The sequence below is a fragment of the Phodopus roborovskii genome, unplaced genomic scaffold (assembly GCF_943737965.1).
Source record: "Phodopus roborovskii unplaced genomic scaffold, PHOROB, whole genome shotgun sequence".
Classification (NCBI taxonomy): domain Eukaryota; kingdom Metazoa; phylum Chordata; class Mammalia; order Rodentia; family Cricetidae; genus Phodopus; species Phodopus roborovskii.
The window spans coordinates 2,617,134-2,641,211 of NW_026125554.1; the positions used below are offsets into that span (position 1 = coordinate 2,617,134).

Here is a 24,078-nt window from a genome sequence, read left to right on the forward strand (position 1 = left end):
TTGTCCTCTCCATCTGCATCTGGGTTCTAGTTCGACTCAGTGTTTATGTATGGGTGTTTGCTCCTCTTTTCAACAGGCATTAGTTAAGGGCTCCATGGAGAAGTTAGTTGTTGATCTCACTCTCCGGGAAGGGCATTTAAGGTAGCCTTTCCACGGATGCTCAAATTGTTATTTGGCAGCAGTCTTGTAGTTCTCTAAACCTTTCTTTGTGTTCAATTTTATCTTCAAACCAATATTGGCTACCTCTTTTATGTTCTCTCTCTGTGTCTCTCTCTCTCTCTCTCTCTCTCTCTCTCTCTCTCTCTCTCTCTCTTTCCTATCTTCTATTCCTAACCAGGCTCAATCTTCCTGGTCCCACATGTTTTCCTTTCCTCCCCCCCATTTTCTCCCACTTCTCTCTCCATTCGCTTTCCTCCCCCCCCACTTCACCTGAGCTCTGGGGGACTTGTCCCTTCCCAGTTCTGTGAGGGACTTTATATGAATCTCTTAGAATACACCTTGTATCCTAGTTCGTCTGATGATGTGAATTATAGGCTGCTGATCCTTTGATCTAGGTCTAAAATCCATATATGAGTGAGTACATACTGTGGTCCTCTTTTTGTGACTGGGTTACCTCATTCAGGATGGTTTCTTCAAGTGCCATCCACTTGCCTGTGAATTTCAAGATACCATTATTTTTTTCTGCAGAGTAGTATTCCATTATGTAGATGTGCCACATCTTCATTAACCATTCTTCAATTGAGGGGCATCTAGGGTGATTCCAGGTTCTTGCTATTACAAATAGTGCTGCTATGAATATAGTTGTACAGATGTCTTTGTTGCATGGATGTGAATCCTTTGGGTATATGCCTAAGAGGGGGATTGCCGGGTCCTGTGGTAAACTAATTCCCATTTTCCTGAGGAACCGCCATACTGATCTCCAAAATGGCTGTATGAGTTTGCACTCCCACCAGCAGTGGAGGAGTGTTCCCATTTCTCCACATCCTCTCCAACATGAGTCATCACTGGTGTTTCTAATTTTAGCCATTCTGGCAGGGGTAAGATTGTATCTCAAAGTTGTTTTGATTTGCATTTCCCTGATAGCTAAGGATGTGGAACATTTTCTTAAGTGTCTTTCAGCCTTTTTGATTTCCTCTATTGAGAATTGTTTCTTCAGTTCTGTACCCCATTTTTTAATAGGGTTATTTGGTGTTTTGTTAACTAGTTTCTTGAGTTCTTTGTATATTTTGGAGATCAGCCCTTTGTCGGATATAGGATTGGTGAAAATCTTTTCCCAGTCTGTGGGCTGCTGTTTGGTCTTGTCCACTGTGTCCTTTGCCTTACAGAAGCTTCTAAGTTTGAAGAGGTCCCATTTATTAATTATTTCTTTCAGTGTCTGTGCCCCTGGAGTTATGTTCAAGAAGCGGTCTCCTATACCAATTTGTTCAAGGGTACCTCCTACTTTCTCTTCAAAGAGGTTCAAAGTGGCTGGATTGATGTTGAGGTCTTTGATCCATTTGAACTTGAGTTTTGTGCATGGCGACAGGTATGGGTCTATCTGCAGTCTTCTACACACCCTCATCCAATTGTGCCAGCACCATTTGTTGAAGATGCTGTCTTCACCCCCATTGTATAATTTTTTGCTTTAACCTCTTACTAGCTTACTTCATTCTGGTTCAAGCTTTCAACCAAATTCTAAAGCAATGAAATTTGACCTAAATATGTCTCATGTAATTAAAGCATTGTTTTACATTGGTTGCTTCAGAAACACACAATTATCCTGTTCCTCAACAGGGAGAACTCATTTCCTTTGATTTGAGACTATGGGTTGTAAGATTATTGGTTTCCTGTGCTTTTTGCAAAACAATGAGGGCTGCATTCTTCATTATGCAAGGAGAAAGAAATAAATGTATTCCATTATTCATGAGTCATCTGATAATCATGTCTCCATTTAGATCCCTTGTACAATTTCTAAGATTACCTACTTACCAAGATTCTCTTAATAATTTTGAATCTTCTTGAGTAATCAGTGGAAACCTAGAGCAGTGGAAACTCCCTGGAATCTATGAGGGTGACCCTAATGAAAACTACTAGTAATGGAGGATACAGAGCATGAACCAGCCATCTTCTGTAACCAGGCAAGGCATTGAGACACCAACCCAACCATAAACATGATGACGTACAATTTCTCCTGCCTGCAAGATGTGGGTGTGGTAATGGTGGCACAGAACTTATGGGAGTGACTAGAACAGCTTAAGGTCCACACTATGCAAAGGAACCAATGCTTAACATTGCCTGGATAGCCAGGAATCAGAGGCTAGTTGCCCAGAGACCTAGGATAGAACCAAATATGACTGACATAAAAGTCAATGAAATGGAGTGATTTCTGATTATATTCTGCTGTACTCATTCAGAAACTGATGGGAACAGATGCAGAGACCCATAGCCAAAAATTAGGTGGAGATCAGGGAACCTCACAGATAAAAGAGGGTGGGGACGATTGTAGGAGCCAGTGGAGTTAGGACACCATGAGAACGGGGCTTATAGTGGCTCACAGAGACTGAGGGGACAATTCTGGAGCCCATATGGATCAGAGTTAGGTCCTCTGCATTTATGTTATGATTATGTAGGTTGGTATTCTTGTGGGACTCCTAACAGTGGGAGCTGGGGTGAGCCTAACTCTAATCCACACTCCAACTTCTTTTCTTTTTTTAGCATGTATATTTTTATATGAGAGAATGGAATTTATTAAGATATTTTCATATACACATGGAATGAATGTTGGTCATATTTACCTCTTTATCATCTAGTTTTTCATGTATCCCTGATGGAAGCCATTGTTCTGAATACAGCAGATGGCAATTAGTATTCAAGATGTCAAATGAGCAGAAAGAAATTCTCTGAAGGGGGACCTCATTGAACAAAGCCACAAGGCTACAGACTTTGGAATATCTTTTTCTTCTGTGTATAGTTTCACATGTGCTATTGCAATTTTTCCCTATTGGCTATGGGAAATATCCCCCATTGCCTGTATCCAGTATATCTCATGAATACATCCCAATCTGCTGGGCATTTTTATCTGTGGATTGTCAAGAAGGTGATTCCTCCTTAACAGTATTGTTTAGTTGTATTAGTAATGTTAATTTAAACTGTATTGATGAATAAAAGTGAATACAAAGAAATGCTACTCAAATCAGGGGTTATAAATCCCCCCCTAAGAGGTGTCGTGGATCAAAGCTCAGACTGACATTAGGAAAATCAACTGTATTTCCCCAGCTGCCAAGATACCTGTACACATTTAGCTGATATAAAACTGCAAAGTAGTTTATATTAGCAAGGTACCTTGCTAATGGTCTTTAAGATAAACTATTCCCAGAAAAAGCAGCCTCAGTTCATAAGAACATATAACAATCTCTCTGATCTGTTGAACTAAGATGAACAGTGCCGAGCAACCTAATTGCTGTACCCATCTCTCTGCTAGGTCTGCCTGATACCCTAGGACAGTGATTAACTCGGCACAAATTCCTAACCTCAGTTTTCTGATGTGGGCATGTACCCTGAAGACTCAAAATTTAACCAACTATCATTTTATGTACAGGAAATAAATTGATTTCATAGCTCTGAGAAAGAGTTACAAATTTCTTTTTTTCTTGGTTTAAAGTTACGCACAGGAAAGAAAATACATTTTAAGATTTAAAGCACTTTTAGTGTCATTATTGCCTTGATGAGTGACAATTTGAGCTGATATTAAGAGATATATGGTAACCGTGAGCCCAAGTCTTAAGACACCCTAACTAAGAGAGTGCAGAATTGTTTCTCTTCACTCTCTGAGTATGAGATAATCCAAATTTACAATTCTTGATTATAGAATGTTAATTCAAAGTGCTTACCTATTCGTGAGTCAGTTTAAATTGCCTTTTCCTTGCCTGGGAAAATACAGGGCAAAAAGGCAAAGTGGCTAATACACTCAGATAGGTTGCAAGTATACAATTTTCTCATTTTCTTGGGCTCTCCAGCAGTTTAGGGTTATGACTCCTTTAAAATTATTTGTAAAATTATCTCTCAAGGCAGATAATTAAGTGGCTGGTTCTTTCTTTGCAGCTGTAAGTTATAGTCCACCAGTCCACCAATTAGGGAGCTGACTAAGAGAAAGTGCTCCTTCTGTACTCTATAACCAGTTATTTAGATTTATTACATGTGAGATGTTGGGATGACTGTTCCCTGAAAGATTCTGTGGTGTTTAAGCTGTGAAGAATGAAGACAATGTAACTTCTTGAGAGGACCACCATGAGAGAAGGATAACATCATGTATGAGAGAGTTAGAAGGGAAACATCAAGAGTAAAGATGAGCTAGAATAACAGACAGAAAGAGAAAGTAACAGAGAGGCATCATGAGAAATTCAACTTGAGAGAATAAAGAGACACCATCAGAATATGTGTGTGTGTGTGTTTTACTAACCTCCTCAGATTAAAAAAAAAAAAAAAAAAAAAAAAAAAAAAAGGTCTCAGTTTATGATGCTCTGTGCTGTTACAAGTAAGGTTTTTCCTGCCCGCCTGGACCCACCACAGCACCAGCCCCAATTAACAAGCAGAGACTCTGTATCAGATATAATGTTGTTGGCCAGTTACTAGTTTCTTATCGGCTAGCTCTGTCTTACATATTAACCCATTTATATTAGTCTAAGTATTTCCATGTGGTCTCATCTTACCGGAGAGTGGGACTGGCCTCTGCTCTCTCCATTCTCTACATGCTGACACCTCCTTACTACTGAGTCCTCCTTGTCTCCTAGTCCCACATATCTTGCTTTCCTATTGGCCAACAGTGCTTTATTCATTAACCAGTATGAGAAACATATTTACAGAATGACATCTCCCATCACTGTGCAGTTTCCCTTTGAGCCCTGTATACAGCCTTGATTTTGAATGCTGTGATATCTCTAACACACAATCTCTGTGTTCTGCCTGTGGGAGAAAATATGTACCAGTAGGTTTTCTGAGTCTGGTGTGTTTTAATAACTGTAATGATCTCCAGCTCAACTTTTCTGTCAATGACATAATTTCTTTTCTCTTAATAGATGAATAAAACTACTTTGTGTGCTTATGTCACCATTTATTTAGGCATCTCTCCATTGATGGGCATTTAGGTTGACTCTTCTATTGTGTATTGCCTTGATTTCTTTCTGGTATGGAGCCAAGAATAGAAAACAAGATCATGCTCTTAGGTTGTCAGAGGAACATCCATATTGATTCCTAAGGTGACTGAGCTAGTATATATCCCCACCTCCACAAATATGTGCCTTTCCTCTCTGCAATGTGATAGCCTGTTTTTTTTTCCTTTCTTCAAAATGGCCATCTTGACTAAGTTAAGGAACCTAAGTATAGCTTTTATTTGTTTTTGTTTTATGGTTAAGGATGAAGAGCATTTGTTTCATTAATTTTCCAATTGCATTAATTTTTCTGAGAAAACTCTTTTCAATTCAACTGTTTATTTGTTAATTGGGTTATTTGCTTTGATGTTTAATTTTTAACCTGTGCAGTATGATGTAAAAGTATATATGCATAAGCACACACATATATGGTGTGTGTGTGTGTGTGTGTGTGTGTGTGTGTGTGTGTGTGTAGGCCTGAGCTTGATGCCAGGTGTCTTCCTTAATCACTCTTTAGTCATTAACTGAGTGAAGGTCTCTCCGTTAAAACCAGAACTCAGATATACAGTTAATCTAGCTAGCCAGATCTTGGTATACTCTGCCTCTCCCTTTTGAGTTACACTGGAATTACACTAGAAAAGTCACATTCACCAAGCATTTTATGTGGGTACTGCAGATCCAAGCTCCTGCTTCACTCCAGCAAGGAAAACATTTTTTCTCCTGAGCTCTCTCTTCCAATCTCCATAATGTTTAATCAAAGGAAGAACTGACAGAGATCTCCTGTTCTGTAAGGTGCATTTCCATGTTGTTGCTTTCTTTTTTCTTTACTGTGTACAGGACTTTTAATCTGGTGCAATCCCATCTATCAGTTATTGCTATGTCATTTCAGGACCTACAGTGTATTTAGAAAGTCATCACCCATACTTACATCTTGAACTAGTTTCTCTGTGTTTTCCTCTAGTGGTTTCACACTTTACATGGCCCAAAAGCTTTCATGGGCCATTTGAATAAATACTACAGGCACTCAGACACAATGGAAAAGAAGGATTGTTTGGGGAAAGTTAGGATTGTTTGCTTGTTTCAGCATTCTATGAAGTCTTTTGAAAGGAGCTATAGGTTAAAAATGCCAGCAACAGATTGGTAGAAGTATGAGAGGAAATCTACACTGATAGCCAGGATAATTGGGACAGATCACAGGGGCTCATAACCAGGTATGTGGACACAGAACCCAAAAAGGGGAAGCTACAGCTCTACCTCCAGAAAGTCCATGATTAAAGTTTGGTCTTCCAATTTCATGAGATGCATGCATTTTCTCAGACAGGGAAAAAAAAAAATCAAAATGCTAACTGCTATTCAAATAATTTTATCTGAATCATTATGCTACTTAACAACCCCTCCTCCAATTATGATTCACTTAGTGTGGCATTGTTATTCCCAGTTCTCAGAACCCCAAAAATCCACCACCAAGGAGGCAACTCACTGAATGCAAGAACAAACGTGTCTTATTGTCACACTGCAGCATGGCTCCTACCTGCTAGGGAGCAAGCAGAATAAAACTTATAGCTAAGTGAGTTTTTTTTTACATGTTTTATCTCATCTGTATTTACTTTTTAAAGCAGAATGTGATTGGGCACTATATTTCCATTCACAAACCTTGCTGAGTTAAAAGACCTAGGGAAGCTCAGGGTTTTGTTCTTAGTACTCTGAAAACAAGCCACATGGGAAATTCCTCAGTTGTTTTAGCTTATGTATTTACTTCTAAGACTAGTACATGCAGAATTAACTACAAGGAATGAAAAATTTTAAGATGAAACTTTATCCATCTTGATTTTTTTTTTCTTTTTTAAACATGAAACTATCTTAAATTCTTCCAAGTGACAAATTATTTGGTCTACTAAGGAATCCAGCTCAACAGCTAAACACTTCAGACCACAAAGTTAATAGGTAATGTCTTACAACAAATGTTCTACCAATCTGTTGAACCAAACCTATAAGTATCACAGTATCACAAGTAGAAATTTTATCTTCCCATTAGTTTTCATGCCACACAGATGTTTTAAATGTTAACAAAACTAAATGAAAATCCTTGAAAATATATTATCAGAAGGAATGAAAGTAAGCATCAAACATATAGCTCTGGGTGAAGCTTAGTCTACTTCTTCCATGCGTAATGTGTTGTCATCTCCTTCCAGTGGTGGCATTTCTTCAGAAACAGCAGCACTGGTATCATCTACAGTAGGATCATCTTCATCAATACCTAGACCAATCTTGATCATCCTGTAGATCCTGTTAGCATGTGTCTGGGGATCTTCCAGACTGAAACCAGAAGACAGGAGTGCAGTTTCATACAGCAAGATCACCAGATCCTTCACAGACTTGTCATTCTTGTCAGCCTCTGCCTTTTGCCTTAGGGTTTCAATGATGGAGTGGTGAGGGTTTATCTCCAGGTGTTTCTTTGCTGCCATGTAATCCATTGTTGAGTTGTCTCTGAGGGCTTGAGCTTTCATGATTCTCTCCATGTTTGCTGTCCACCCATAAGTGCTTGTGACAATACAGCATGGGGATATCACCAATCGGTTTGATACAATCAACTTCTCAACTTTTTTCTCCAAGATATCTTTCATAATTTTGCAGAGGTTTTCAAATTTTGTCTTCTCTCCCTGTTCCTTTTTCTCCTCTTCATCTTCTCAAAGTTCCAGTCCTTCTTTGGTAACAGACATCAAGGTCTTGCCTTCAAACTCCTTCAGCTGTTGCACACTGTACTCATCAATGGGCTCAATCATATAGATCACTTCTAAGCCATGCTTTCTGAGACAAAGGCGGAGTTAGCAACTTGGTCCTTGGTCTCACCTGTGATGAAGTAGACATGCTGCTGGTTTTCCTTCATCCTGGTGCAGTAGTCCTTGAGAGAAACTATCTCATCTCCAGAGGCAGATATGTAGTATCGCAACAGCTCCGAAAGCTTCTTCCGATTCTGGGTGTCTTCATGAATTCCAAGCTTTATATTTTTTGGGAACTGCTCATAAAACTTTTTGTAGTTCTCTTTGTCTTCAGCCAGTTCAGTAAATAGTTCTAAGCATTTCTTGACCAAATTCTTTCTGATAACTTTCAAAATTTTGCTTTTCTGCAACATTTCATGGGAGATATTTAATGGAAGATCCACCACTCCTCTAATGAAATTCAGATACTCAGGGATTAACTCCTCACAATTATCCATAATGAAAACTCTGCGCACATACAACTTGATTCCCACCCCCCCTTGGGACAAAGGGCTGGGAATTCCAATTGTCCTTCAACAGAAAAATTGCTTTACTGCCAAATGTTCTTCCAAATCGTTGGTTAAGCTCTTGTAGAACTTCCATATTCTTCATTAGTGATATCATCAGGATTTCTGGTCCAAATAGGCTTTGTTTTGTTGAGTTCTTCTTGGTCAATGTATTTTTCCTTTATCTTCTTCTTCTTCTTCTTCTTCTTCTTCTTCTTCTTCTTCTTCTTCTTCTTCTTCTTCTTCTTCTTGTCACCATCCTTCTTTTCTTCTTCTTCCTCATCAGAACTGACATCTTCTATTTCTGTCTTGTCATCGGACTCCTTTTCTTCCTTTTCCTTCTCTTCCTCTTTATCTTCTTCATCATCACTGACTTCCTTATTGTGTTCCTTCTCCACAAAGAGAGTAATGGGATAGCTGATAAACTGAGAATGTTTCTTCACAATCTCCTTTATTCTCCTTTCCTCCAAATACTCCGTTTGGTCTTCTTTCAGGTGTAAGATAACCTTTGTTCCACGACCCATTGGTTCACCCATGTTGGTCCTCACTGTGAACGAGCCCCCGGCTGAGGACTCCCAGGCATACTGCTCATCGTCATTGTGTTTGGTGATCACAGTTACTTTCTCAGCAACCAAATATGCAGAGTAAAAGCCAACACCAAACTGGCCAATCATAGAGATATCTGCACCAGTCTGCAGAGCCTCCATGAAGGCCTTGGTGCCAGACTTGGCAATGGTACCAAGGTTATTGATCAAGTCAGCCTTGGTCATTCCAATTCCAGTATCGACAATGGTAAGGGTTCGATCTTGTTTGTTGGGAATAAGATTAATGTGCAGCTCCTTTCCAGAGTCTAGCTTACTGGGGTCTGTCAGACTCTCATACCTGTTCTTGTCCAGAGCATCTGATGAATTTGAAATGAGCTCCCTCAGAAATATCTCTTTGTTTGAATAGAAAGTGTTGATGATCAAGGACATCAACTGGGCAATTTCTGCCTGAAAGGCAAAGGTCTCGACCTCTTCCTCCTCCATTGGTTGGTCTTGGGTCTGGGTTTCCTCAGGCATCTTCGCTGAGTGACCATGCACGGGACGTGACTCGCCACACAACGACACTGAAGCAACTCCTAAGTGGGGTTTTTAAAGGGACCTTGTGAACACATCCCCCATGGAGGGATAACTGCCTTAACCTAGAGACAGGAGAGAAGCCCTAGTCCCTACTTCACATGACCTGACAGATCTACATGACCCCAACTGGATGACATTCCCCTACACATGGAATTGGGATGGGAGAGGAGGGTGGTTAGGGTGCATGTGAGAGGACAGAGAGGGTAAAAGTGAGGGAGGGACAGAGGGAGGGAGATGGAACTGGGATTGACATGTAAAATAATAAATTAAAGAAAAAAAAAGGGAAAGTTCAAAAGACTGAAAGTTTTGAAATTATAAAGCTTCCATAGTTACACAGAATGAAACAATAACTGTATGTTTTAGGCAGGATACAATTAAGGAAAAATAAGTTTGTTAATTATCTTCTGGGCCAGGGATTTTTACAACTGGAAACTGATGGCTATCCGGTCTTCTTTGGAACAAAGGAATCAACATTCCTTTGGAGGGTATATTATCTGGTGTCAGGCCTCAAGTCATGTAGACCTTTGTTTAACCTCATCTGTTGGGCTGCCTTTTGGGAACATAGAGAGGCTTGAAATTTTTCTTTTTCCTATATGGGCTTTGGAGTCTAAGTTTTTTAGACTTTTATTAATTTTGTCCATTTCAGTATCACCATGATTGTCCTGTAAATCTGATACCTGTAGATGTGTTCATACAAACAAGATAACCACAGTGACAGACTTAGATTATCTGCCTCACCCACACACATTTCTGACTAGAGGAAAATGGTAACAACACATCATGAGGTTGGACAGTACAAAGACTATGACAATCATATCACATGCATGTGTGTGAAGCCTAAATAATTTTCACTTAGAAAGGAAAATATTTATCTGTGCATTTGTCAGGATGTTTGTGCATGTGAGTGCAGGTGTCTATAGGGACACAGCTCCGTTACTTTGGTGCTACAGTTACCTGAGATTGTGTGCAGCTCAGCGTGGGTACTAGGAACCATACGCAGGTCCTCTGAAACAGCAGTACCCTTCTTTAAACAATGTCATTTCTCCATCCCCAGTCTAAAGAATTTCTACAGTTTGTCGAACACCATTTTGTAATAGCTAATCATAACACAAAGTGGTAAACAGACAAAACAAAAGTAATGTGCTGATTTGTGGCTTGCTATCATTAATATAAGAACTGCATAGCGAATGAATGGACTTTGGGAGCCCATTCCACATAGAAGGATATCCCCTCAGTCTAGACACATGAGGGAGGGCCTAGGCCCTGGTCCTAATGATATGACAGACTTTGGAGACTCCCCATGGAATGTCTCATCTTCCTTGGAGAGCAGAAGGGATGGGATGGGGGAGTGGGGAGATCAGGGGAGGACAGGAGGGTACTGGAACTGGGATTGACATGTAAACAAAGCTTGTTTCAAATTTAAATTAAAAACGTATCAAACAAAGAGAACTGCATAGTAATACTGACCTAGAATTCCAACATTCAATAAGCTGATGAAGGAAGATCACAACAAAGCCAGCCTGAACTATATAACAATGAGACAGATAGGTAACTAGCCTCTCTGTATAACACTAAAAAACAAAATGTTAAGCATTGTTCAAGTTCCTACCATTGTTATCTAAATTTTTACCATGAACATTCATTCTGATATTAATTTTTCTGTAAATACACAAAGTCACAGAATTTTGGTTTTGTTTTGTTTTTTGTTTGTTTTGTTTTGTTTTGAGACAGGGTTTCTCTTTCTCTGTGTAGCTTTGGAGCCTATCCTGGCACTCACCCTGTAGCCCAGGCTGGACTCGAACTCACAAAGATCCACCTGCCTCTGCCTCCTGAGTGCTGGGATTAAAGGTGTGTGCCACCATAGCCCGGCAGATCCCTATAATCTGTATGTCTTTGTTTTCCCAGCTGCCTTGGACAACTGACTTGGTTCATTCTAATAGCCCATTAGTTTACCTTTACAACAACACCATCTTCGCTAATCAATGGATACCTTGAGACAACTCACAAAGACAGAAGCTGATTCCTCTAGGTCCTGAAAGGATAGATAGAACTGTGTGAAACATTTCTTTTTTGAAACAGGGTCTCATTGTGTGTCTCTGGGTAGCTAGAAACTTGCCTTCTCAGACATTTGCCTCCCTTTTCCTCCTGAATACACGGATTAAAGCTGTGTACCCCATACCCATCTTGGCTGACTCATTTGTATTCTTGTCCTTATACTAAACTGTGATTTCCTTCAAGATAAGCTTACTCTTTCCTTCCCTAATTGTTCTTATGATTCTGGACATATGTTCAACACCTTACTTTCTCATGTCCATAATAGGTAAAGACCAGTAAGTCATTCTCTAAGATTACACAATTTAAAAAAAAAAAAAGCACAGTTATGTTCACACAAAAGCTTCAATTTGACAGCCCAGAATTTTATTATTTTAACAGAGATAGATAAAAGTGTAATTTTATCTATTTTCACAGAAAATCATTGGGTAGGAAAACTGATTACCCCACATTACACAGCTGTTTTTAGGTAATATAAAAACTAACTCATATATCCAAGAGAACAATGTAAAACCAATAATAAAAACAGAAAAACTGAACTGGTTTAGTAGAAAAGAAAAGTAAATCACAAAGAACTATCTGAGATGAGACATGTAGTCAAAGTGAGAGAAGGAAATTGATGTTGATTTTCACCTACTGTAGGAGCTTCCTTTTTCCATAGTCTTCATCTGTTTTCTCCCTACACTTCCCCAATTTTTCTTAGTTGTCCTAATGTAATTTACTTATTTTTGAGATTATAATAAAATTAGTTTCCCCCTTAATCACTCCAAACACTTCTATATACCTCTCTTTGTTCTTTCAAATCATGACCTCTTTCCTCATTAATTGTTATGTGAATATATATATATATATATGTAAAATATATATATATATATGTGTGTGTGTATTAAATACATAAATAAAACCTCGATTTACATAATATTACTTAAATTTACTTTCTCAGGGCTCACCATTTAGCATTGTATTACCAAATGATGTGTTCTTCCCTGGGGAAGACTCTTTCTCTCATTCTCAGAATTCTTTAGTTTCTTGCAGTTCATAACAGAGACTACCTTAAATGCCCTTCCCTGATGATTAGATCAATAACTGACTTATATGCCATCACAGAGTCCTCATCTAGTAGCTGATGGAAGCTGAAGTAGATACCCACAGCTAAATACTGAGTGGAACTCCTGGAATCCAGTTGCAGAGAGGGAGGAGTGATAAGAAAAGGGGTCAATACCAGGCTACAGCAACCCACAGAGACAGCTGACCTGAATAAGGGGGAGCTCATGAATCCCCAGACTGATAGCTGAGAAACAAGCATTGGACTGATTCAGACCACCTGAATGTGGGTCTCACTTAGAAGGCATGAGCAGTCTAAGGGACCTCTGACAGTGGAACCAGGTGTATCCCTGGTGCACGAAAGGATTTTGGGAACACAATCTCCATGGAGGAATACTTCCTTAGCCTAGAGACAGAAGGGAGGGCATAGACCCCATTCCAAATTACTTGACAGATTTTGATGATCCATCCTGGAGGGCATCACCCTCCTTGTGGAGTGGGTGGGGAATGGGATGGGGGCGGTCGAGGTGCATGGGACGGAGGGAGAGGGAACTGAGATCTATAAGTAAAATAAGAAAAAATAATAAATATAAAAAAGAAAAGAACAATTATGCATGTTTTATATCAAAGTTGTGGGAAGAAAGGACTTTCAAATATACCATGCCAAAATTTAATTGATGTTTAAAGTGATGGATATGCTAATTGTCTTGATTTCTTGATTTAACCACTACTTGTTATATACATGTATCAAAAAATCACATTATAGCTCACAAATATAAGTAAACACTAAGTCAATAAAAAAATGAAATGAATGAACTGTTAATGGCTACAATCTTCAAATATAAAGCACACTGTTATATTGAAGTCCATATTATAAAAGAAGAACCAATTTAGTTACACACAAAGTTTGACATAGAAAAGAGAGCCATGCCCTCAGACTTTCTTTTACAAGAAGCATATAAATTTCATTAATTGCTAGGTGTGGTTTTTATTATTAAATATACAGTAAAACTCATGAATATTTTTCTGTATTTGGTATATATCTTAAAATGCAATTTTCACAATCTAGATGTCACTCAAAGATAAGGAAAATGTGGTATATCTACACAATGGAGTAAAAACCAATGACCTCATGAAATTCTCAGGGAAATGGATGGAATTAGAAAACATCATTCTGACTGAGATAACCCAGATCCAGAATGACAAACATTGTATGTACTCACTCATAAATGGATATTAGGAATAATGTATAGGATAACCAATTTACAATTCACAGCCCTAGAGAGGTTACAAAGGGATTCATGGATTTCCCTGGGAAGGGAAAATAGAAGAGATCTCCTGCGTGTGTGGCTGGGGGTGGGGGTGGGATGATGGGTAGTTGGGAACATGAGGAAATCAGGTTGGGTGAGTTTGGCATGGGATATTGAATGGGGCAGGACAGAAGGAGAGAGTAATGGGTGGAACATTTCTAGGTTAGGTAGAAACCTGGTGCAGTGAAACTCCCAGGAATCCACAAGGATAAACCCAACTAAAACTAGCAATAATGCAGAGGGTGCCTGAACTGGCCACCTACTGTAATCAGACTGGTTCCTAACCGAATTGTCATCAGAGAGCTTTGATCTAATAACTGATGGAAGTAGTCACAGAGATCCACAGCCAAGCACTGGGTGGACTCTGGGTGTGCTGCTTAAGAAAGGGAGGGGGGTTTGAACCAGTCAGGAGGGTCAAGGTCATGACCAGGCAATTCACAGAGAGAGTTGACCTGAGCTTGTGGGAGCTCCCGGACTCTGAACCAACCTTTAGTGAGCCTGCATGGGACCAACCTAAGCCCTCTGCATGTGTGTGACAGTTGTGTAGCTTGGTCTGCTTGTGGGGCTTCTAGCAGTGAGGTCAGGACCTGTCCAAAGTGATTCCCATGCTGGATTACTTTGACCAGCCTTGATGCAGGAGGAGGAGCATAGTCCTGCCTCAACTTAATGCTCCATGCTTTGTTCACACCTGTGGGAGTACTGCCCCTTTCTGAATAAAGATGGAGGAGGAGTAGATGGGGAGAGGGTTAATGAGAGGCAGAAATGGGAGGAAAAGAGGGAGGGGAAACTGGTCAATATGTAAAATAAATGAAAAAGATTTATTTAAAATAAATAAAATTACCTCCTTTGGGTTAAAAAATGCAAGTTTCAGATGAGGTAAACATATTTCCACATTATTTCTCACCTGGTGTTTGGAATAATTGGGAAGCTGTGACAACAGATGGAGCAAATATTGGATGTGAGAATTAGTAGAAATGTTAATGTTTCTTATGGAGTGCTGAGCCTGGACTCAGCTAATGCAAGCTCCAGAAAATAAGTAAAACACATTCTGTTTCTACCATGTAATCTCAGAATCCAACTTTCTGGCTTTTAAGCTTTAATGGCTGAAATAAAGGTAAAGATATCTGCAAGTATAGGGTAAAGACACCATTCATAGTTTCCCCGCTAAGAGCCTCTTCAGGGCTCTTTTTACATCTTTATTCCTCAGACTATAGATGAAGGGATTCAGCATGGGGGTGACCACTGTATACATCACAGAGGCTGTTGCACTTGCTTTTGAGCTGTGGCTTACTGCAGAACTGAGGTACACTCCTAGGCCTGTGCAGTAAAATAAGGAGACAACAGAGAGATGAGATGCACAGGTGGAAAATGCTTTGTACTTCCCCTGAGCCGTGGAGATTGCACGTATGGAGGACACTATCTTGGAGTAAGAGTAAAGGATGCCAGATAGAGGAACAGTAGCCAATAGCACAAGAGCAAAATACATGACTACATCATTAAGAAAGATGTCAGAACAGGTGAGCTGGGCCACCTGATTCAATTCACAGAAGAAGTGTGGGATTTCCAAATCTGTGCAGAAGGACAGCTGCAATATCATCATACTTTGTAACAAGGCATGCAGGACACTCACAATCCAAGATACCAGAACGAGAAATCCACAAAGTCTGTGGTTCATGATGCTAGTGTAATGCAGGGGATGGCAGATGGCCACATAGCGGTCATAGGCCATTACAGCCAGGAGGAAGTTGTCCAATTCCACAAAGATAAGAAAAAAGTACATCTGGGTGATGCAATCGGCATAACGAATGGTTTTTCTCTTGGTCTGAATATTCACGAGCATCTTTGGGACAGTAGTGGAGGTAAAACAAATGTCCACAAATGACAGGTTAGAGAGAAAGAAATACATGGGTGTGTGCAGGTTGGCATCTGAGATGATGGCCAGAATAATTAGCAAGTTCCCAGCTACAGTGAACAAGTACATGGAGAGGAAAAGGCCATATATAACAGGCTGCAGGTCTGAGTCCTGTGAAAATCCCAATAGGACAAATTCTAAAAAGCGTGTATTGTTCCGTGGCTCCATGTGCTTTGGGTGACTATGACAAAAGATAACATGAGGAACATTAGTGAAAATTGACGTTGCTGGAAGGAATAAACAATATAATTTGTATTCTAAAGCAAACAAATTTTTAAAATTTTATCCATGGGTCTGCTACCCCACAGGTCATCTCTATCTAGTGCTGCAACTGATCAGGAACTGTTACAGTGAGGCATTTGCCTAAGAGGTTATACATGCCACAGATTTCATGAGCAATTATTTCTTAAGTTTGCATAATATGTATTGACTACCACTCCTGTTCCAGGTGTCATCTCCACAGTGAACAGAGGCTGCTGAGCAACAGATGTTTCCAACATTAATGACACACAAAGAAAACATCCAAACAAGGAAATTAGCTGTATATTACTTTTATGCATAAACACATTGTGTATAGACAAACTAACAAGATTATATGAAATAAATATCTGTGATCTTTGTAAAAAGTAGTTGTACCTTAGTAAAATGCTTTTGAAATAAGTAATAACATGACATAAAAGATGGTGACAATGTTATGAAGGAAAGCATTTATAAAGAGTGGATATACAGGAGGATTGTGAGGTGTTGGGGCATGACTCCAGGCACATACTAAGCATGACCCCAGGCACATACAATAACCTGTATCATCAACATCCAGACATAATAATTTTTGTAGATGCCCAGACATTGCTGGCAGAGAAGATGATCTAGCAAGCTGGATAAGTGAGGCTCAACCCACAGTAGAAGGAAAGAAGCATCTCTCAAGTTGTACTGTTCTCTGTGAACATTTCCAAACATAAAATATTTTTGGTTGTGAGCCTGGCCTTTAATGGCTGAGCCATCTCTGTAGCTCCCCAAACACAAAATAAATAAATAAATAAATGAATATTTAAAAGGAACTAAAAAAGTATATGTTATACAAATTCATTGTAATAAAAATCCATCATGCTGTGCAATGTGTAGACAATAACTTTAAAAAGGAGGAGGAAGTAAATGGCAATAACTATGATGGTGAGAATGAGGAGATAAGGAAGGGGATGAGGAGATGTAAAAGTCAGGAAATTGTCTCAGAAATTTTCACCTGTCAGAGAAATGACTTGTAGAAAAGACCTGAGTAGGTGTTTCTTGCAGATGTTCATGCCCATAAATGAGCCAGCGTGAGGTCAATGAGAAAGGAAAATGGTAACAAATGACATCACAGGCAGGTAAGGAATATGGAGGTTTCCCAGCTGGGACAAAAACTGTGAGGGTAACTCTCTTTCACAATATGTGCTTATGGTTTATTATTAACTTTGATGGGAAGACATCCACTGAGCAAAGTGGATACATGTCAAAGTATGATTAAATTAGTTATCATTCTATAGTATATAAGAATTATATTGGAATATATGGGTCCAGGCATTCCTGCTATGAGAACTATGCATGTCCACAGAGCCACTTCCCCCGCCATAGCACCTGGGCCTGTTTCTAGGGATGTGTTCTTCATGACCTACTCACACTGACTGGAGACAGACCATGACATTTTTCCCTACTGTATAGTAGTACACATAATTTCCATTCTGTAAGCTTCACATGGACAAATGAGCAAATGGCTAAATTTTACTAATTTCATATATAGACATTGTAAGGATTCAGGCATTACTCTGCCCTGCCTCTGTCACCTGGCAGAACGCACTCAGGCAGTACTCTGATCAGCCCAGGGTTCCATGAGTATTCTAGTCTGAAGGCAGGTGTAAAGGACTCCTTTAAAAGTCAGATCCCACCCACTTACGCTCTCTTTCCTGTCTCTGTCCCTCTCTCTCTCTCTCCTGCTTTTGGTTGGCCATCAGCTACCCCCTTCTTTTTCTCTCCCCTTCTCCTCCTCTTCTGTTCCCGGTACCTCTATTTCTCTTCCCTTCTCCCTCACTCCCATTTCTAAATAAACCTCTCATTTAAGCTCTATCTGCCTGGCATGTTATTCCCTCTGCCTCGCTACCTTGGTCACCCTCACCTGCTATGGAACCTGCTATGCTCTCCCATGTGGTCCCTTCCCTTGGGACCCTCACTTGGGACCACTCACCCCCTTTCTCCAGCCTTTTATTCTTATAATTTATATGAAAAGGGTGATAAGTTGTGATAAAATGGGGCAAAATACCTACATGAAAATGCCAAATGGCAAAATGTTAGTCAATGCAGGCAAAGCACATTAATACTTTCTTTGACAGAAAGCACTGAAAATGGATTAAAAGTGTTCTAAGTATACAAGACAAAGGCTTGACCAGAGACTTGTACCACATACAGGGAATGACTAAAAATATAAATAACACAGTCTCACAGGTACTGAAATAATTATGAACTAAGGCTCATTGGCATACATTACTCACATAGAAAGTCATTTCCATGTGGATACCCAGAGAAAGGGGTAATACACACTGAAAAGTGCATCAGGAACTGTTCTATTGCTAGGTAAGATTTTCAAGAATTCCCTTCTCTGCATTCTTCTCCTCAATACAAACACAGTTGAATATGGCACATCTTAAACAGAAAAAAAATTTACTCCATAACTAATACCCTGATTATCAATTCCCTGTAATTGCAAAGATCTGTAAAATTACATTCTTTTACTTGAAACATTTTAAGCCTTCTATCAATTTGTTGTCATCCATGAACCTGGTGCTAATCAGTTAAATATTCATTTCTCATTTTAACATTATGAAGTAATGTTAAATAAGAAGTAAATTAAATAATGAATAAATGACATATTTTGAATAAATAATGAACCACAAACCAGGTAACCACAGCAATCCCACTCTGGACTAGGTAGGCCTTACTCTCAGCTGACCTTGGATAAGTGTTCTCAGATTCTTTTAAGTATACACTGAGCTCTCAGATTCACCTTGACCCAAGAATGTGAAGGAAGATCTCCTCATGAAGGTCAAGGTCTTACCTGGATGACTGAAGCTCATAACTCATAACATAAGACAACAACAAGGAGTCAAGGATTTGTCCCCTGTGGAGATTTAAGAACTCAAAAGATACCTCAAATGTAGTCTAGCCCAATGCTAGTCAGTCTTAGGGTCATCAGAGAAGGCATTTTCAGCACCCTATATTTGCTTATTAGAAACACTCTCCTCCGCTTGCATCATTCCCTAACCACCCAATTTCCCTGTGGAGCACTGGCCTGTGAAAAAAGAAATTCTCCTTCTGATTCTCTTTCCCTTGGGGGCCATTTTATAATCCAGTAAATCTGCTTTTTAATTCTTCCTTCTCCATAAACTCACATGGTGACCAGAAGCCTGACCTCCTAGCATTACATCCCTGCTTCAGGTTGAATCTTAACAATGATGAGCCTTTCATGATTGGCTGTCATGGATAATGGCAACATTGATGGTGGTGGTGGATACAAAGCCCTGGCACATTTACATAATTATTAGCCTTTATTTAACAAGATAGGTATTTGTGTGTTACTTTGTGGCATGAAATACTGGAACTTTCATTTCTTGATTCCGGAGTCATTTACTTAACCTGACCAGACATTTATGATCAGCCCAACAGCTGTCATTTAGTTTTCTCATTTTGAAATGGATGCTCATTAGGAGAGATGCTCCTGGCTATTTGCTAATGATATAATAGTATACATAAGTGACCCCAAAATTCTAATAGGGAAGTACTACAATGGATAAACACTTTCAGTAGTGTAACAGGATACAAGATTAAAAATAAACAAACAAATAAATAAGTAGCCCTACTATATACAAATAATAAATGGGCTGAGGAGGAAATCAGAGAAACAATGCCCTTAACAATAGCTACAAACAACAAAATATCTTGGGGTAACTCTAACCAAACAAGTGAAAGAACTGTAAGATAAGAACATTCAGTCTTTGAAGGAAAAAATTAAAGAAGATAACAGAAAATGGAAAGATCTCCCATGTTCTTGGATAGGTAGGATTAACATAGTAAAAATTGCAATCTTACCAAAAGCAATTTATGGAGTCAATGCAATCCCCATCAAAATCCCAGAAAAGTTCTTCACAGACTTTGAAAGAACAATAACCAACTTCATATGGAAAAACAAAGATCCCACGATCTTTGCCAAAGAAACCCTGTACGATAATGGAACTTCTGGAGGCATCACTTCAAACACTACTGTAGAACTATAGTAATTAAAACAGCTTGGTATTGGCACAAAAACAGACAGGTGGACCAACAGAATAAAATTAAAGACCTGATATCAATCTATACATCTACAAACACCAAATTCTTGACAAATAAGATAAAATTATAAAATGGGAAAAAGAAAGTATCTTCAACAAATGGTGCTGACATAACTGGATGTCAACATGTAAAAGAATTCAAGTAGATTCATATCTATAACCATGCACAAAACTTAAGTCCAAATGGATCAAATAGCTCAACATAAAACCAACCACACTGAACCTCATAGAAGAGAAACTGGGAAGTAGCCTTGAATTCATTGGCACAGGAGAACATTCCTAAATATAGCACCAGTATCACAGACACTGAGAGCAACAATAAATAAATGAGACCTCCTGAAACTGAAGCTTCTATAAGGCAGAGGTTACAGTCAACAAGACAAAACAGCAGCCTACAGAACAGGAAAAGATCATTATCAACCACACATCTGACAGAGGACTAATCACCAAACAATACAAAGGAATCAAGAAACTAGACATCAAAAGACCAAATAATCCAATAAAAATGGAGTACAGATCTAAAAAGAGAAATCTCAACAGAGGAGGTTGAAATGGCAAAAAAAAAAAAAAAAAAAAAAAAAAAAAAACACTTAAGGAAATGCTCAACATCCTTAGTTATCAGAGAAATACAAATCAAAACAACTCTGAGATACCATCTTATTCCTGCTAGAATGGCCAATATCAAAAACTCCAATGACCGGTTATGCTGAAGAGAATGTGGAGAAAGGAACATTTCTCCATTACTGGTGGGAGTGAAATATTGTACAGATACTTTGGAAATCAGTATGGTTGTTTCTCAGAAAATTGAGAATCAATCTACCTCAAGATGGAATAATACCACTTTTGGGCACATATTCAAAGGATGTACATTCACACCACAAGGACATTTGCTCAACTATGTCCATAATAGCATTATTTGTAATAGACAGAACCTGGAAGCAACCTAGATGCTCCTCAACCAAAGAATGGATAAGAAAAATGTGGTACCCTTTATATGGAAAAACAAAAGACGCAGGATAGCCAAAACAACTCTATACAATAAAAGAACTTCAGGAGGCATCACCATTCCTGACTTTAAGATCTACTACAGAAACTACTACTGTTCTGAAACAGCCTGGTATTGGCATAAAAATAGACAGGTAGACCAACGGAATCAAATTGAAAATCCTGATATTAACCCACACACCGATGAACACCTGATTTTCGACAAAACAGCTAAAATTATACAATGGGGCGAAGACAGCATCTTCAACAAATGGTGCTGGCACAATTGGATGAGGGTGTGTAGAAGACTGCAGATAGACCCATGTCTGTTGCCATGCACAAAACTCAAATCCAAGTGGATCAAAGACCTCAACATCAATCCAACCACATTGAACTTCTTTGAAGAGAAAGTAGGAGGTACCTTTGAACAAATTGGTATAGGAAACAGCTTTCTGAACATAAGTCCAGGGCACAGATACTGAGAGCAACAATTAATAAATGGGACCTCTTCAAACTCAGAAGCTTCTGTAAGGCAAAGGACACAGTGGACAAGACCAAATGGCAGCTCACAGACTGGGAAAAGATTTTCACCAATCCTATATCCGACAAAGGGCTGATCTCCAAAATATACAAAGAACTCAAGAAACTAGTTAACAAAACACCAAATAACCCTATTAAAAATGGGGTACAGAACTGAAGAAAGAATTCTCAATAGAGGAAATCAAAAAGGCTGAAAGACACTTAAGAAAATGCTCTACATCCTTAGCTATCAGGGAAATGCAAATCAAAACAACTTTGAGATACCATCTTACTCCTGCCAGAATGGCTAAAATTAGAAACACCAGTGATGACTTATGTTGGAGAGGATGTGGAGAAATGGGAACACTCCTCCACTGCTGGTGGGAGTGCAAGCTCATACAGCCATTTTGGAGATCAGTATGCCTGTTCCTCAGGAAAATGGGAATTAGTTTACCACAGGACCCGGCAATCCCACTCTTAGGCATATACCCAAAGGATTCACATCCATGCAACAAAGACATCTGTTCAACTATGTTCATAGCAGCACTATTTGTAATAGCAAGAACCTGAAAGCAACCTAGATGCCCCTCAATTGAAGAATGGTTAATGAAGATGTGGCACATCTACATAATGGAATACTACTCTGCAGAAAAAAATAATGGAATCTTGAAATTCACAGGCAAGTGGATGGCACTTGAAGAAACCATCCTGAATGAGGTAACCCAGTCACAAAAAGAGGAACACAGTATGTACTCACTCATATATGGATTTTAGACCTAGATCAAAGGATCAGCAGCCTATAATTCACACCAGCAGAGGAACTAGGATACAAGGTGTATTCTAAGAGATTCATATAAAGTCCCTCACAGAACTGGGAAGGGACAAGTCCCCCAGAGCTCAGGGGAAGTGGGGGGGGGCAGCGAATGGAGAGAGAAGTGGGAGAAAATGGGGGGGAGGAAAGGAAAACATGTGGGACCAGGAAGATTGAGCCTGGTTAGGAATAGAAGACAGGGAGAGAGAGAGAGAGAGAGAGAGAGAGAGAGAGAGAGAGAGAGAGAGAGAGAGAGAGAGAGAACATAAAAGAGGGAGCCAATATTGGTTTGAAGATAAAATTGAACACAAAGAAAGGTCTAGAGAACTACAAGACTGCTGCCAAATAACAATTTGAGCATCCGTGGAAAGGCTACCTTAAATGCCCTTCCTGAGAGTGAGATCAACAACTCTCATGGAGCCCTCAACTAATGCCTGTTGGAAACAGGAGCAAAAACCCATACATAAACACTGAGTCGACATAGAACCCAGATGCAGATGGAGAGGACAAGACCAGGCGGTAGAAACACATAGAGAAAGCTTACCTGAACAAGGAGGAGCTAACTGGCCACCAGACTGATAGCTGGGAAGCCAGCATGGGACTGACTCAGGCCCCCCTGAATATGGGTCTGAGCCAGAAGGACTGAGCAGTCTAAGGGACTTCAGATAGTGGAGCCAGGATGTATCCCTGGTGCACAAAAGGACTTTGAGAACATATCCCCCATGGAGGGATAACTGCCTTAATCTAGAGACAGGAGAGAAGCCCTAGTCCCTACTTCACAGGACCTGTCAGATCTACATGACCCCAACTGGATGGCATTCCCCTACATATGGAATTGGGGTGGGGGGATGGGAGGGTAGGGTGGTTAGAGTGCATGTGAGAGGGCAGAGAGAGTAAAAGGGAGGGAAGGAGGAAGAGAGGAAGTGAGGGAGGGAGGGAGGGAGAGGGAACTGGGATATACATGTAAAATAATAAATTAAATTAAAAAAATGCTTTGACTCCAAAATTTAAGTTGAAGGACAAGTTACTGGGGAAAAGGATTTCTATTTTTGTTTCCACAGAAAATGAAAAGCTGTGGATTCCTTCCAGACTAATGTGGTTTGATCAAGCCAGACCACCTGAAACAGAGTACCAGGTGATCCTACATTCAAAACAGCTGTGCAAAGCAGCCTTGCAGACTACAGCCAGGATTTCTGCATCTTCTTAGAATCCCCCATGACAGCGCCCCTTACCAGCAGGAAGTAGTTTGGAAAGAACAACACCCAAATTCCCAAATATTGTCTATACATGTTTGTTTTCATTTAAATGGACTTGGTTATATAAAATAAAAAAAATAATTAACGACAAACAAAAACAAAGAAAGAAAAATATGGTACATTTACACAATGGAGTACTACTCAGCAGTAAAAATAAATAAATAAATGACATCTTGCAGGCAAATGTATGGAAGTAGAACAAGTCATCCTGAATGAGGTGTTCCAGACCCAGAAAGATAAATATAATATGTGATCACTCATAACTGGATATTAGACATAAAACAAAGGACAACAAGCTTACAGTCCACCACTCCAGACAACCT

At 39.5% G+C, this 24,078-nt stretch overlaps 1 protein-coding gene and 1 pseudogene across 1 annotated transcript; both read right to left on the reverse strand.

The window, feature by feature from the left end:
• Nucleotides 1–7,123: 7,123 nt before the first annotated feature.
• Nucleotides 7,124–9,486, reverse strand: LOC127216677 (heat shock protein HSP 90-alpha-like; annotated as a pseudogene).
• A 5,582-nt stretch (nucleotides 9,487–15,068) lies between these two features.
• Nucleotides 15,069–16,007, reverse strand: LOC127216692 (olfactory receptor 1078). Its single transcript, XM_051177499.1, has one exon. The coding sequence runs from the start codon at nucleotides 15,996–15,998 to the stop codon at nucleotides 15,069–15,071; it is 930 nt and encodes a 309-aa protein (XP_051033456.1). The 5' UTR covers nucleotides 15,999–16,007.
• Between the last annotated feature and the right edge of the window lie 8,071 nt (nucleotides 16,008–24,078).